This window comes from Mastomys coucha, unplaced genomic scaffold (genome assembly GCF_008632895.1).
Source record: "Mastomys coucha isolate ucsf_1 unplaced genomic scaffold, UCSF_Mcou_1 pScaffold22, whole genome shotgun sequence".
Classification (NCBI taxonomy): domain Eukaryota; kingdom Metazoa; phylum Chordata; class Mammalia; order Rodentia; family Muridae; genus Mastomys; species Mastomys coucha.
Window position 1 is genome coordinate 151,770,092 of NW_022196905.1, and position 14,961 is coordinate 151,785,052.

The 14,961-nt window shown below is 43.0% G+C and overlaps 1 protein-coding gene across 1 annotated transcript in view; it reads right to left on the reverse strand.

Annotated features, from left to right (window-relative positions):
* Efnb2 (ephrin B2) overlaps positions 1 to 14,961 on the reverse strand; it is a 44,005-nt gene that overhangs the window by 17,970 nt on the left and 11,074 nt on the right. Inside the window, exon 2 of the mRNA XM_031338978.1 lies at positions 3,606 to 3,889. Within this exon, the coding sequence (XP_031194838.1) occupies positions 3,606 to 3,889 (284 nt within the window). The remainder of the gene's footprint in view (positions 1 to 3,605; positions 3,890 to 14,961) is intronic.

The window sequence follows — 14,961 nt, forward strand, 5'->3', positions numbered from 1 at the left end:
ATAAAGACCAGGCAGCTTGTTTAAAATAATATATCCAACCGAACATCCATTGCAAACGAGTAATATCAGAAGGTGCAGTTTCTTCATAAACAATTAAGTGAAAGACGTGACAAAAATAAATACAGGTTAAATAAACCCAAGGTCTGTTTTTCAGGCCATTAAGGATCTGCATGTAATGAAGAGTAGGGTGATTTTCAGACTGTGCGGTCATAACATCTCCATCTTTGGATCACGTATGATTAGAAGAGTTTATTATGTAAATTAAGCCCAAGGCTGATTACTGAAATAGGTCGCTTGAGAAGTCAATTCTAAACACGAAGGAACTCCGTATATGTCACTTTGCCACTTGTCAAAGCAAACAATTGTGTGCAGGAAGGTTAATGAGGAGGCCTAGATTTCTATCATGTCACTTCTTAAGGGAATCCAGTAGAGGGATGGTGGGTATAGAATACATTTTAATTACACACTCATGTTTATTATAAAACCCAAAGATGCAGTGACTTTAACTTGGGTAACACTACAAGTCAAATGAAAACTCCTTGTTAAAAAACTGGGACTAGATCCTGTCAGCTGTAACTGGGAAGTATTGGTAACCGGACAGATGATCTGTAGGTCTGACCATCACAGTGCAGACAACAGTGATAAAAGAATGTTCTAGAGAAGGAAATAGAAGTGACTTCCATCAAGCTAAGGCAACAGACATGAGGCTCTGCAGTCCTGAGAGACAGCTCAATACCAGCAGAGCCGTGTATACTTCCCCACTGGGATATGCCAAGCACTCCTCCAACCACAGCTGCTTTCACACCACCCCCCTCCCCCAGTGGAAACCACCATATGATGCTCCTGACATTGCCTGGGGTCAAAGTGCCAACCAGCCAGACACTAAGATTTAGAGTCAGAGGTTCAAATACCGACATTATTTCCTATCTCAAAGTAAATCAATCGCTTGCAGTATTAAAAATACCCTTGTGAATCTGAGCTTTTCCTGTTGTGCTACCCAGCTGTCTTTATGAACACACTAATATAAAGATTACCGCCTGTACATACTTTCCTTCTGTACAAAAAAAAAAAGAATGTGACTCTGTGTGTGTGTGTATATGTTTGTGTATGTGTGTGAGTATGTGTGTATGTGTACATCCTGTACACATCTGTTTGATAGGAAAATTGGTGACTTTTTCAAGTCTCTTGACTGTTTTGGTACTATTTTAAAATTTGATCTTATCATTTCCCTTTCAAGGGAACTTGCACGGCAGTGGACCCTGCTCTGATATGGGTGAGAAACTGGCTTCTACAAGTTGCTAAGTATTTGAATGCTCTCTTCTGCCTATGACGTAGGGGAAGCCTTTTAACTTTGCTGCAAGCAGCACTGGGCTTCCTGGAAAAGTCCTGAGCCACTCACAGGCCTGGGAATATCTTGTTAGAAGAAATATTCCCACAGTGCTTTATTGCTTGCAATAGGACAGCCAAATGTTTTTAAAGATGGTTTCTAGCTACCAAATGTACAGAGGAATCTTGTGTGTAGAGTAGGATGGCTTTCCGGTTGAGATCATCTTGCTTCAGCCTCTTGAATTACAAGCCACCCCATGCTTGGACGTGGAAAATCCTAACTCTAAGGACAGTTCTGAGGGCCAGAATAGTGAGAATCATATTTAAAACCAGCTAATGTGGCCTAATGAGTTCTCTTAAAAACAAGCAAAACCAATAGGTGCCAGTGTTGGGTAGATTGCTATTTTAACTACAAATTAAACTGTATGTGCACGTCTAAACCTCTTACACATTGATGAAGAGCAGTTATGACAGGCTCAGGCACACTGTGATGCACTAAGAAATGCTGGTAAACCACTCATTTAGCCACATTTTGTGTATATTATTTCAAATGGAAGGTTAAACCTTTAATGTTTATCAAGCCCCCACTTGCCCTGGGTAGGAAGCTATCATGCTGAATGTGAGAGCCTTTGGGGTTAGGGTTAGGCAGCATTCAGCTTCAGGGTCAGGCATTTCCTATCTTGAGAAGTAGTGATCTCTTTGAGCCTTTCTTTCCCCAGTCACCTGGAAGAGGTAAGACTCAAAGATTCTGAAGGGGACAGTTTCATTCTCTATAAAAGTCATCCTAGATCATGGTACCCATTAAAAGTCTTCAGTCTGTGTGTGTGTGTGTATGTATATGTGTGTGTGTGTTTCTAAAAGTTTAGCTTCCATTTATTTTACCTCGTAACTACTTTATATCTTCAAAGATGGCTCTATTATCTTACCACCCCATCTACCTCGTTTCATCTCAGAATGCTTTTATTTTCATTTTATGGTAATTATTCCATTAAATATCTAACTTACTACTTTCTCCTTTTTTCTTTTTCATTATTCTTAGAAATCTATTCTATATGTATCATGTTAGCTTCAAAAATTGTTTCTTAGTCTATGTGGCATTTGAAGCAACAGACAAGATAATTACTGCCTGGGACCACCTTTGCTTTAATCGCTAATCATACCAAGGAACACTAGATGAATATCCAGTGAACTGCTGCTTCTGAGATGTAAAGAGCAGATCATAACAGGAGAAAGGCAGACTTCCAATCTGATGATACTGGTAAGGCACCTAACCTAGGGCCAACTGTGCCTCAAGGAACTGAAGGCCAAGGACAGAGCAAACAGTGTAACTTGAGGGCGATGGATGTAGCTCAGTGGTCAAGGACTTGCCAACATGCACGGGAAGTTTCATCCTAAACATCACAATTTAAAACAACAACAAAAAGTCCACAAATAGTAGTCTTTGAACCCAAACAAATTAACCAGAGTCCATTGTTTAAGTACTGTGAGCAGCTGTCTCTGTGTGCTAGATTCTACTGTACTAAGACCACGGACATTGGGACCAAGCCTGCTTGGCGCTAGCTGCAATGCATGCACGGTAGGCATGTGTTGCAATGGGCACAGTTCACAAATGCACTCCAGGTATACCTCCACTGGTATTATTCCTGAGATGCTACAGGGTTATGGCAGACAAGGGGGTGTTATTCAGGCAGGATACCCATGCTTTACTCCTTTCATCAGGACTCAACGTGACCACGTATACTGGCGCTTCTCTGTAAGCCCCATGCTTCTAAGCTCTGAGCTCTGCCTGTCTGGACGGATACTGTCATGGCAAATTGTCGCACTATTTCTCTTTGTTCTCTCAAGTCCTGGCTCTGAAACACAGTTCTTTGAACAGAGTGCACAGTAATGAATGGATGGATGGATGGATGGATGGATGGATGGATGGATGGATGGACAGATGGATGGATGGCGAGAAAAAGCATTACACAGATTTACCTATCAAAACCTCACCCAAGGTCCTTAAAGACGGTTTTGTTAGTGGAGACGCTGAGTCCCTTCATGTAATTTACTTATTTTAACACTGTAAGAATTCTGGCAGGTTTGCCCCTGCTGAGTAGTTATATTTAATTAATACTGTTACTACAGGGTCCCAAATTTCAATTATTTAAAAGAAAAATAAATGAAAAGAGCTTCTCAACAAATTATTTACTGAGGTAATTTAAAGGAAACAGAAACGAATACAAACCTACTTAGCTTATCCTAATTCCTACAAAATATATAGAGAGGACTATACTTACATATAATGTAGTAATCTTTGTTCTTCTGAAATTCTAGACCCCAGAGGTTAGGGCTGAATTCTTGAAACTTGATGGTGAATTTCACATCTTGGTCTGGTCTGGCACAGTTGAGCAGTGGAGTATTTTCCTTCTTAATAGTGCATCTGTCTGCTTGGTCTTTATCAACCATATAAACTTTATAATATTCATACTGGCCAACAGTTTTAGAGTCCACTTTGGGGCAAATAATATCCAATTTGTCTCCTATTTGTGGGTATAGTACCAGGCCTTGTCCGGGTAGAAATCTAAAAAGCATAAAAGAAAAGCCACTGAGTTGATAAAAGTGAACATCTTAAGAGTAGTCATCAAAGAGCCAGGTGTTACCAATCACTCCAACCAGGACAGCTCAGCACTGCACTCTGACTCACCAAAGGTGTCTTCCTGGGGCAAAGAGCCTTCCTGGGTCTCTTAGGATTAACCCCCAAAACAAAAGGATGAACTCTTCTTCCTTTGAGGCATCAGGACCAGAGGCCTGATGACACTCGGTTCTCACCCTGCCCTTCTAATATTCCAATATTCTTTTGTGCAACTTTACAACAACTCTTCATCCCAATGGTGAGTCAGACCTTCCCACCTGTTTGTTATTTTTTTAACCATTGGCATCTCGGTTTATTGGGCATGCCAGAGAGATCCCATCAATTCCAGGAACAGAGAGCATGCAGGGAGCCTTTGTTATCCTGGTAGTTTCCATGTGCTGTTGATGTTAATTAACAGACAAGTTTCATCAAGAATGTTTCAAATTACTTATCATAATTAGTCAGTCACTGATCAAACAATGGGTTTTTTATTACACAGAACAAAAGAAATGTCTTACAAACCCATAAAAGATAACCAGAAATAATTAGTGTTGTATTGATTCAGCTGCAAAATGAAGAGCCCTCTCCTTGTGAGGACAACAAGTACCCTCCTTGCTCTACAAATCTTCCCTTTTCCCCTCCCTTGAGATGTATTTGCTCCAATTAATTCTTCGAAGCAAATCTTTAGAACTAAGAATACTGATACAAAATCCCTTGGATGTTCCCAGCTAAAAGCTCTCCTCCTTTCCTCTCTTGCTGGCCATGTTGCCGAAAGATCTTCCCTAATGGGGAGTTTCTCTGAGCCGCTGAAACTAGAGCTTCCTAATGAACATCCTTCTGCAAGTGCTAACACTAACAACACACTCAGAGAGAGCCGGCAAGCCTGTATGTAGGCTCATTAAAATATTAAAGCTCCGGAACAAAGCATAGCCTCCCTGTGCTTCCAGCCTGGGCTCTGACATTATTTAGCCAGAGAGGCCCACCAACCAATGATGACCCTTGGGGCCAGGATGAAGCAAGAGATGAGAAAAAGATGATGGGGCTCCCAAAGTTCAAATCCACACCAACTAAGGTGATTTATGTAACCAGCCACCAGTTCTCAGCCAGTGTATTACGTGGTTACAAAGTAGCAGATAGCCCAGCTCACACTGTAGACTCATATTCAAAATTGATACTTTAAATTTTGTTTTTAATTTTGTACATGTGTACAATGTATCTTGGTCTTACCCATGTTCTACTCCCTCCCTCCAGGTTCCATTGTACTCCCCTCCGCACAATATATGTTCCTTTTCCCTCCCAAATTCATATTTTAAAAGCAAAGCAAATAAACAAAATACAGTGGTGGCACACCCAGAACTACACAGAGAAACTGTCTCCAAAAACCACTACTACGACTACTGATGATGACAATGACAATGATGACAACTTGCTGAAACTTTTTAAAGGTGAATACACACACACACAAATGCATGCACACAAAATTGCTTGTTACTTCCTTGGGTGTTATTGTACAATGACAAAAAGAGGGTGGTCTGTTGACATCAGTGTCTTACTGTTTGTTTAACTAAATTAGTCCCTTTAGCAAGAACATATGATATTTATTGTTCACTCACTTAAAAACAACACTGGAATAGGTGAGATGGCTCAGTGGGTAAAGGTGATGGAAACCAAGCCTGGGGACCTGAGTTTAATCCCAGGAGCCCACATGGTAAAAGGAGAGAGGCAATTCCTCCAAGTCACCCTCTGACTTTAGAGTGCCATGTGTACTAGTCCTCCCTGGAAATACGAAGAAACTTTTTTGTGTGAGGAACGGGATCCATCTATAATGAACTCTTCCTGTTCAAACTCAAAATGAATTTATAAAATTGTGACAAATTTAAAACATCCATGTGTTTATTGCTGAAGAATTCCCTACAATTCTCAGGATACTTTATAAAAATACAACCCCAGGGTCTCAAGAGCTTCCCCAGGGAACTTTAAAGGCCATTCTCTCTAGGTAGGTTCTTCTTGCTAGATAAAATTCAACTCAGTTCCACCACGCCTGAATATGACCCATTCCTCCTCCTCCTTAAAGTCCTTCTGAAGTGTCCTGTAGCTTTAGCAGAACAAAGGGGAGAGGGGGGTGGGAATAGGTATTACACTGATTCCAGGAACATTAAATTGTTCACCTTCTTGATTCTTATGCCTATTCTTCAACCTTTAAAGGAAAACCTTAAGACTTATACAAACTAACAGACAAACACAAGGGCCAATTCCTACCTGAGGCTTACCATCCCGTGTCACATGTTCCCTCTCCCGAAACTGCTCCTTTTGTAGTAGTTGGTGTAGCTGACATAGTAAGAAACCATATAAGTGCTAGCTAAGCTTGGTACATGTCTCCTATATAAAAACAGAAGTCTGATCTGGCCAGTCCTTTCACCATCTTACAGTGAGAGGGAGTAGTTTCCAGGCTTCCAAAATCAGGGATCTTTCTAACTGAGGTATATCTCATCCATCCATTCAGTTCTTTGTGAGTGGTACGCCATACCCGTTTTACCAGTGTTTCTGTGTGAGTCTTGGTGATACTCCCCTACCCCTGCCATAGAATTCCTTATGTCTGAATCTGGCTCATTAACCTCTCTCTTCATTCAAATTTCTCCTAGCTCTCTCTCTCTCCTCTCTCTCTCTCTCTCCTCTCTCTCTCTCTCTTCTCTCTCTCTCTGTCACACACCCTTACTGCTTAGCCAAGGCATCACAGGTAGCTGGCTCCCCCTACTCAGATAAGTCTCTTTATCACCAGGTCACCAGGTCCCAGACCCAACACTGGTGCTTAATGCTTAATTTGTGGCTTCACAAATTACTGTGCTTTTGATGATGTTTTCAGCAGGAACAAATCATATAAATAATTTAATGAGTTTTTGATTCATCTTGCAAATCAGCCTTGATGTTCAGTTTTGATTCAGTGTGCATAGTTTGATGATGGAGCACCACTGTAACCTATGAATGGGCAGGTGGGAGGGCGGGACCTTATAGTTTTAGTACATATGTATGGTGTGGTTCTGGTCAAACCTACTTTTCCTAAAGCTTCAAGGAAGATATAATACAGCACCATTGAAACAGAATTTGATCTTTTTGCCTCTAACAAGTTGCTATTCCAAGTAAAAGCCTCTAACAAGTTGCTGTTCCAAGTATTCATTACCGGGGTGGCAGGTGGTGGTGGTGGTAGTTGTAAGTGGGGTGGGGGGAAGGTGGGCTCTGTATGGTAATCCACAAGAAAGGACCCAGCACTGAAATGCTGGACAACTGTATCTGAAGTCTATCAGTGGAAGGTCAGTACATCATCACTTCAATTGGTAAAACAGGGAGCACAGCTGGGCAGAAAAAAAGCCATCACTGATCTCCCAACACAGACCTCTAGAGAACCCTCACCTTCCCAGAGCTAGAGAGAGAGAACTTAAATGACCAAACTGGAACTCTTGGTGTGAGACAGGGTGTTGTAGAGTGTGGTCCTCCAAGTATGACTGGTGTTTTCATCAGGACAGCTGTGACTACTTGTAAGAGTCCCTGGATCAGGTCTGTTGCCTGTTGGTACTCCCCTTATGGGAAGAAGGGGTGGGGAGAGTCAATGCGCCTTTGGACTCTAGGTGTTCCTTCACCTCCCACATAGCTACGTGTAACTCTGACCCATGGCCTTGTATTCACTAGAGGTACTAGTTAATGTTTATAAATTGTGAATGGTTAAGGCCATTAATGCAGCCACAGAGAAGTAGCCATCCATGCTGGGGTAAGACTGTTCAATGGTGTGGCTGCTTTGGGGTCATCCATCCTCATGTAGGCAGTTCCTTACCCTGGCCTGTAAATGAGCCCATAAAACCTCATTGGTCCCCCAAGTTAGGCTTTAATAAAATTGTACTTTGGTTGGTTGGTGTCCTACCAGGAGGGGGTAGGTGTTTGCTTATATCTTCCCAAGGAAAGAGTCCACCCAGGCTGGCCTGGAACTTACTATGTACATGAGGCTAGCCTGATGGTCTTGCCTCTACTGCCCAAGTGCTGGGACTATAAAATGTGAACCAGTATGCCCACCAAGCTGCATATTGTTCCAGATGCTCTGAGGGACTTTGACAGATGAGGATTGAGTTTCTAGGGGCTTACAACTCAGCTCCTTGAAACTGGGCTGCTCCCATGTGTGTGATTCCACAGTGAGGACCCAAAGTTCAGTAAAATGATGCCCTAGTGAAAAAAACACAAGTGAACAAACAGAAGCTAACAGTGACACATGCTGATGTCAAAGTGCCCCAAAGTGAAGGTAGACCACAGGTAAGACTGGAGCTCTGAAGCCAGGCCAGGGCAGATACACAGAGGAGCCAAGCCAAGGGGCCCTTCCACTGACTGTCCTCAGGCAGTTTCTTGCCCTAGCTCTTTGGGTCTCCATAGCTTTCAACAACCCTGCTTTGTCTAAAGTACAAGGCAGCTATCATTTATATCCAGGGCTGCAAATCACAAAACCATAGCCAGTCTGAAGCAGAGCTGAGCCTTGCTCCCTGCACCTCTCACCCCAGAATCTAAGCCAAAAGTGTACACCTTGTATAAGAGGTAAATCCCTCTGGGAAGAGTGAAGAAATCCAACAGGAAAAGCTCCTTCCCTGCCTGTCTCAGTTCCCATTGTGTTCACAGTAGTATCTACGTCTGGTTTTGTGAAATACATGTTTTTCTAAATCAAGCTTTTCATTGATAAGCTATGAAGTTAAGAGGAGTGGAGGGAAAGTCAATACGCACTCAGGCCTACAAGAATCCCACAGAGAACGACAGGTATCCAGCTGCCTGCCCTGCGAACAATGGCTGGGACATGCAGTGCTTTCTAGGTGGCCACCTGGTATGTATCCCTTGCCAAGAACCAAAAGGTCAAGAAGAAATGAGTCAACCACCTAGAATCTGTGTTTTAGATGTAAACTTACAATGGACTCCAAACAACTCAGGGAGATACTACTCATTTCTCAACCATGCTTAAGCAGTCGGCCTTAAAACCCGTTAAAACCAAGTTAGTCAACAGAACTCTACCTTCTCCACAGCTGGAGTCACACTCTGACTTGTTTTGGCAAACCAGGGTAAGGATCATCTTGCAACCAAAACCAATCATTACCTACACCACTTGTATAGGAGTGTGGGTTCAAGGAGCAGGACTATGGTTCTGGCCTAACTAGGAGAACAGAGCAAGGCTTCCCCTCTCTGTATTAGCCACTGAGCATCAGAACTGAGCTGCCATCCTGCCAAGAGCACACACCATCCCAGGGCAATCTCCGCACCAATCCCATTCACTTTCCCTGGGGAGTCCCTTAGGGCTCATGGGGAACACTGAACAGAAACAGGTCACTCCTATGGTTTTCCCCAGTGAATCATTCCCAGTCAGACAATAGATTCCATTACTTTGTCTCCAATAGGGAAAGAAGGGAACTGGGATAAAATAGGCAACTCTGAGTTGGTTTTCCAAAGCCAGAGGCCTGGTATAAAATGATATGATGCCAGAATCTATTTTTACCTGTGGGTTACCTATTGATTTAACTCAAGTTTGAAAAAGTGCTTTGTTTGCCAAACTAGACTCTAACAAAGTATCTTACTTAGAATACTTTGAGTAACTCTAATGATCTGCATTAAGCATTAATATTTAGTAATTTAAACTAGATCTCTAATAATTTAAATTAGACATCTCAACTTCATACTTTTCATTGTACAAAAAAAAAAGCAAACCTCAATTAACATCCCACGACTTAATATTCCTTAATGTTTGTAGCAGAGAACATGTAGCAGAGTTAATGAGGAGGAGAGGAGAAAGCACAAGCCTTCTTGTGAGCCACGCTGGGATCAAATGCTAGAATAATGCATGGAAAACATAGTCAGGGATGGAGATGGAAGGCTAAAGTGACTTCTGTGGGCATAACAAATCATGTCACCAAGAGCCTGGGGTCAGATGGAGGTATCTACTGCCAGCTTTGCCTCTGACGTTGACCCTGTGCCATAGGAAGAAGATGAGATACTTCGGGGCAACTGAGCTGAGGACCTGAAGTTTTTCTCCGCCTCTCTCTCATCAGAAAACCCCAATTTTCCTTATTCCTCTTTTAGTGTCTACATTAGGGACCTCATGTGCAGACACCCCACGACTTCATATGTGTTTCCTCACATTGGCAAATCACAAAGGCTAACGTAGAAGCTACAACAATGCTGATGTTGTCCGTAGCCACACAGGTGAAGCAACGATACATAGAAATGGGCAGTCTCTGTGTCTGGTGAATCAGGCCAGGTGGAACTCCTCCAGACGGGGCAGTGCATCGTAGATGCCAAGCAACAGCTTCTGATGTCAAAATGTCAGTTGGTACCTAACACGATTCACCAGACAAATTGATTTAAGTGCTTCCTATTTCTGTACCATTAGGCCAGATACAAGCATCTGAAGTCTGGCCCCAGAGTTCATAGAGCAGATGATGCAGCCAGATGATAGCCACAGAAAACTGTAAGTTTTCCTATGTGCAGGACATTGCAAAGTCAGATCCATAAGCCAATATACAATATCTCCTACTAAAACATTCTAGCCTTCTTTTCATTTGAAAGGAGATCTACTATAACCATACACTTTGCAGCATCATTTTGGTCAGTCATAGACTACATATGGAAAGGTTCATAAGACAATTATCTTAGTCTGAACATCGAGCCATAGTATTAGATCCACCTAAAGAGATATTCCTTGAAGACAACCCAGGACTGTTGTATAACCATTGCAAACAGATGACTTACTCCAGCTGAAGACAGGTATGTCTGTAAACCATGTGGCCTGCACTGGACTGAGCACAGAGACCAAGATGCACCGACGGCTGCATCATTGCCAGTCACCTGTAACCATTTGGGACTATGGTGATTTTGAGGTTTCTGTGGGTTTCAAAATTCTCCTCAGTAAACATTGATTTCATGAGCAGACTGGACATTACTTTTAAATGTACAGCTTCAAAAACTAAACTTGTTGGGCCTAGATACACAGGTCTTTAATCCCAGCTACTCGGGGACTAGGGAGGTCGGTCTGCCTACATTACAGAGTGAGTACAGGGCAACTCAATGAGCACCATGTCTCAAAGAACAGAGAAAGGAGACGAAGAGCTGATTAGATAGCTTAGTGTTGGAGCGCTTGCCCAGAGTGTGTGCTTAGGTTTAACCCTCAGGCCCAAAAACTTCAAACAATAAGCAAACGTTAAAAATCTGAAGTATACTTTTGAACTAGCTTTCTTAGATCTGATTTTGGAAAGCATTTTAAATGTTTAAGGCTTATAGATATTTTAACTTTCTGATGCAATGGCGTAGAAAGCACAGCGTGACACTGTGGCCAATGTGTGCGTTAGCCAGCCCACAAGCCCACAAAAATAGAACAGACATTTATCCAAACAAAAACTAAGAGAGAAATACAATTAGATTTCATCACTGATAAAATCAGGAATTGGGCTGACATTTTTAAGGAACCAGCTTTACAAACTTCCTAGAAGGAAGAAAACCCCAATCACATTAATACACTAGATTATTCCTAAGCCAGCATTATATATCAAGGAATTTTGGCAAACATACTTTTCTTTATAAAATTGCTTGTGTTGCTTTTTAACTCAGTGGTAAAGGCTACAGGAAAGAGGAGACAGTATGTAAGCTGGCTCCATCAAGTATGGACCCTAGAGCCTTTCAGGATCAGGCCAGTTCTGCAGTGCCTGTGATTGCCACAGGCAGTTAGGCCAGCATGACACAGCCGATGAAGATTCTTCTCTGGAATGTTCCATGCAGTCGGGAATATATATACTCCCCAAGAATGGCTGCTTCGAGTTGTGAGTGTGTGAACTTGATACAAAACGGCAGAATATTCAGTCGTGTGTTAGTTCCATTTACTGCTGGAGTGCTGCTGCAGATTAATCAGCTGTTTTAGCAATGCCCTCGACAGAAGGGTTTGTTATAAGATGAATAAGTAAAAAAAGTAGCGCCCAAGAAAGACACTGCAATAGCTTCCAGAAGGAAGTCCTGGGAAACATTTTTCCCCCTTTTTAGTGAATAGCACTTTACTGCCCCCTTTGGCACTTTCACATCAGAACAAGTTTCTACACAGACTTATTCTGAAACCAGAGAAATAGTGGGGTGTCTAGCTACCTCTAGGGTGTCAGGTTCACACAGAACTAGGTTACCAGATACCATGCTTAGAGTAACAAGTAATTACCCCGAAGCTTCCAGCAAGCACACCCCTATGTTCTTAGTGGCTCCAAACCTTCAAGAAATAGGTAGTAATTGGAGGCTTTAACTGACATTTTCTGCTTTAATTCGAATGTGCATGTGTGTTGGAACAGTGGCCTGTTTTCACAGGTGCCCCCTTTCTTTAGGTTTTCTAAAACAAATGCCCTGTGCAACTTGAGCCCGATTTATTCAAGGATAAGAACAGGGGCCTGAAAGCAAGCTGTACAATTGGGGACCATTAGAGTGTTCCAAATGGGAGCCAGCGAAGGGTGGGGTATGCATTTCAAACTTCACACCAACCACAAGCCAAACCTTTTCAAAAGCCGAAAGATGAGAAGAGAAGAAATCCAAGCACCCCGAGAGAACAAGCACACAGCCCCGAAACCAGTTCAGCAGCTCCCGCAGGTGGGGAGCTGACGAGCTCTGGAGGAAGGGACCAAGCTAGCTACCAAGCTCTAGGAGAGGACTTTCCTTCTCCTGGCCTGATGACCTCACAGTGCATCCCACAGTCATACCATGCACAGGGAAAACTTCCCTCTAAACTTATACCAATGAGTCACAATGACATTAAATGCCACAGCTTACACCACTGCAACAACTGCATGAAAACTGACTCCTTTTTATGTTAATCTTCTGTTTGTAATATGATGCTAAACAAAATACTGGTAACTAAAGTAAATTTTACCTTGAAATGATTAAAAGATGATATTCTCAGCATTTGAACGCTTTCTTTTCCTCTCCCAGGAAAACAGTACAGGTATTTGCTTCAATTCTATCTGTGCAATGCTTTTTACTACCTAACACCTTCAGTCCACAGAAGGGCACACCTGTAACAGGCTGAGGTTGAAAATGTATTTTCTGTTCATCATCTCCGAGATACAGATACCACAGATGTTTTTTTTTTTTCTTCCTTTCACAAGTTAACAGAAGCTACCATTTAAATCTGCTATGGAATTAAGAACAAATCCAGGTCTTCATTTATGTAATTGACCAAAGGGTATTCCGTGCCTATTCTACATCACCTCCTTTCAATTAGGAAAACAACAACAACAACAAAAAATTCACAGAAATTCTGTGGCTAGCTAAGGCAAAACTTGAGGGCCAAAGTATGAAGCTGGAATGCTGGGACTGCACTGAAAAAGCAAGTGGGGTAATGGTATGTGCCAGACTGGTCTGCTGGCAAGCCAACCGGGCCGTCTCCATGATTGAAACTGAGATTTCATAACTCCAGTGACAAGAGGCATTGCAGCCTTCTTTCCCAACCGTAATTTGTTAACACCTGTACGGTCATGTTTCCAGTCGTGCTTTTAGCAAGAGTCTATAAAGGAAGGTGGACCCCATGTTATTTATAGGCCAGGGCCTAGAGGGAAAGATGGCTCTCACGGAGGAAAGGTCCAAAGGGCACCTCCAGCTGGTTCTCTGTTGTTTCAAAGCCATTTGCTCATTTACCTCAGTGGTGAAGTCACAGGGATGAAAGCCACGTGTAAATTTAACAAGGAGTGAGTGGTTTGCCACTCCAAGACCAGGCATCCAGGAGTGGTGCTGGCTGTGCACACTGTCCCTTCATCCCTCTACCCGCTCAGCCCCACCAGCATACATTTCTTCATTTTGAAGCGTTCTGCCTTTGTGGAAATCAATTCACTCTCATCTAAGGAAGCCCATTCCTTTTGTGAGGTGTCCAGCAAACAGAAACCCTTCCCTACCGTGTTCCTGCCCCCTCATCTCTTCCCCTACAGAAAGGCACACAGACAGTGCCTTCCTGAAACAGAAGGAATTAAGTCCACGAAAGACAGAAGGGCCCATGGAACTCAGCTTTGTGGGTCTGAGAGGGAATCTCCTTGATAGGCAAGCTTAATAAGCCTACAACAGTTTACAAGGCTGTGTGCAATGGCTTTACAAGCCCCTAAGTGGCAGCTTCCCAGCACTTCCTCCTTCCCAGGCTCCAGGAGAGGGGTCAGGCACAGGTTCCCTTGGGTGTGGCTGGAGTTATCTTCCTCCTGTCACAGCCTGTGGAGAGGAGGAAGAAGAGAGGGGAAGAGAAACCCAGTCCTAACAGAAATGAGGAGTGGAACTGGTTACTGATACAAAGTACCCAGCACCCATCACATGGTGGGAACATGAACAAATGGGCTTTTGGTAACTCTCTTCCCTCCCCCAAACCCCAGAGTCACTCCAGCAGGCTCCCATTGAGCAACTGGGCAGGGAGAAGCTGAGAGAGAACTGGGCCAGGAGGAGCTGAGGAAGCCATGTCGAGGAGCTTCAGAGCCTTCGAAGTGAGGATTCAACTGCTTTGTGAGGCGGGTAGAAGGCAGATTCAGAGTGAAGAAAATGCAAATCCAGAGGCACCTCTAGAGTCCAGAGAACCCCAGGCCCACCAATAGTCACTGCCTGGCTTCCTTAAACAAACTGCTCCAAACTTGCAGAACATCAAAAGCCAGATGGGCTGAACTGAATGAATCCACAGGCAAGAAGCCAGACTCCCCGTTTGCTGTAGAAATAGGCCTGGACTTGATTTGAGTCTTCTCAGCTCTGACAAGCTGGAAGCTGGCACGGTTCCCAAAATCCAAAATAAAATGGCATTTAATTGTGACTAGACTCTAAAAAAGATGTCATACTATCTCCTTAGTTTGACACACACTCAGCAGCAAACTGGAGATGACTCTGGAAGCCAGACTTTCTCCCAGAGGGAACTGACCAATCAGTTAAATTCTTAAAAGGGAAATGTTGATAGTCAAAGGACTCATACACAATAAATGCATTAATATGATATGCCATAAAAACTGCCTAGTCAGTCA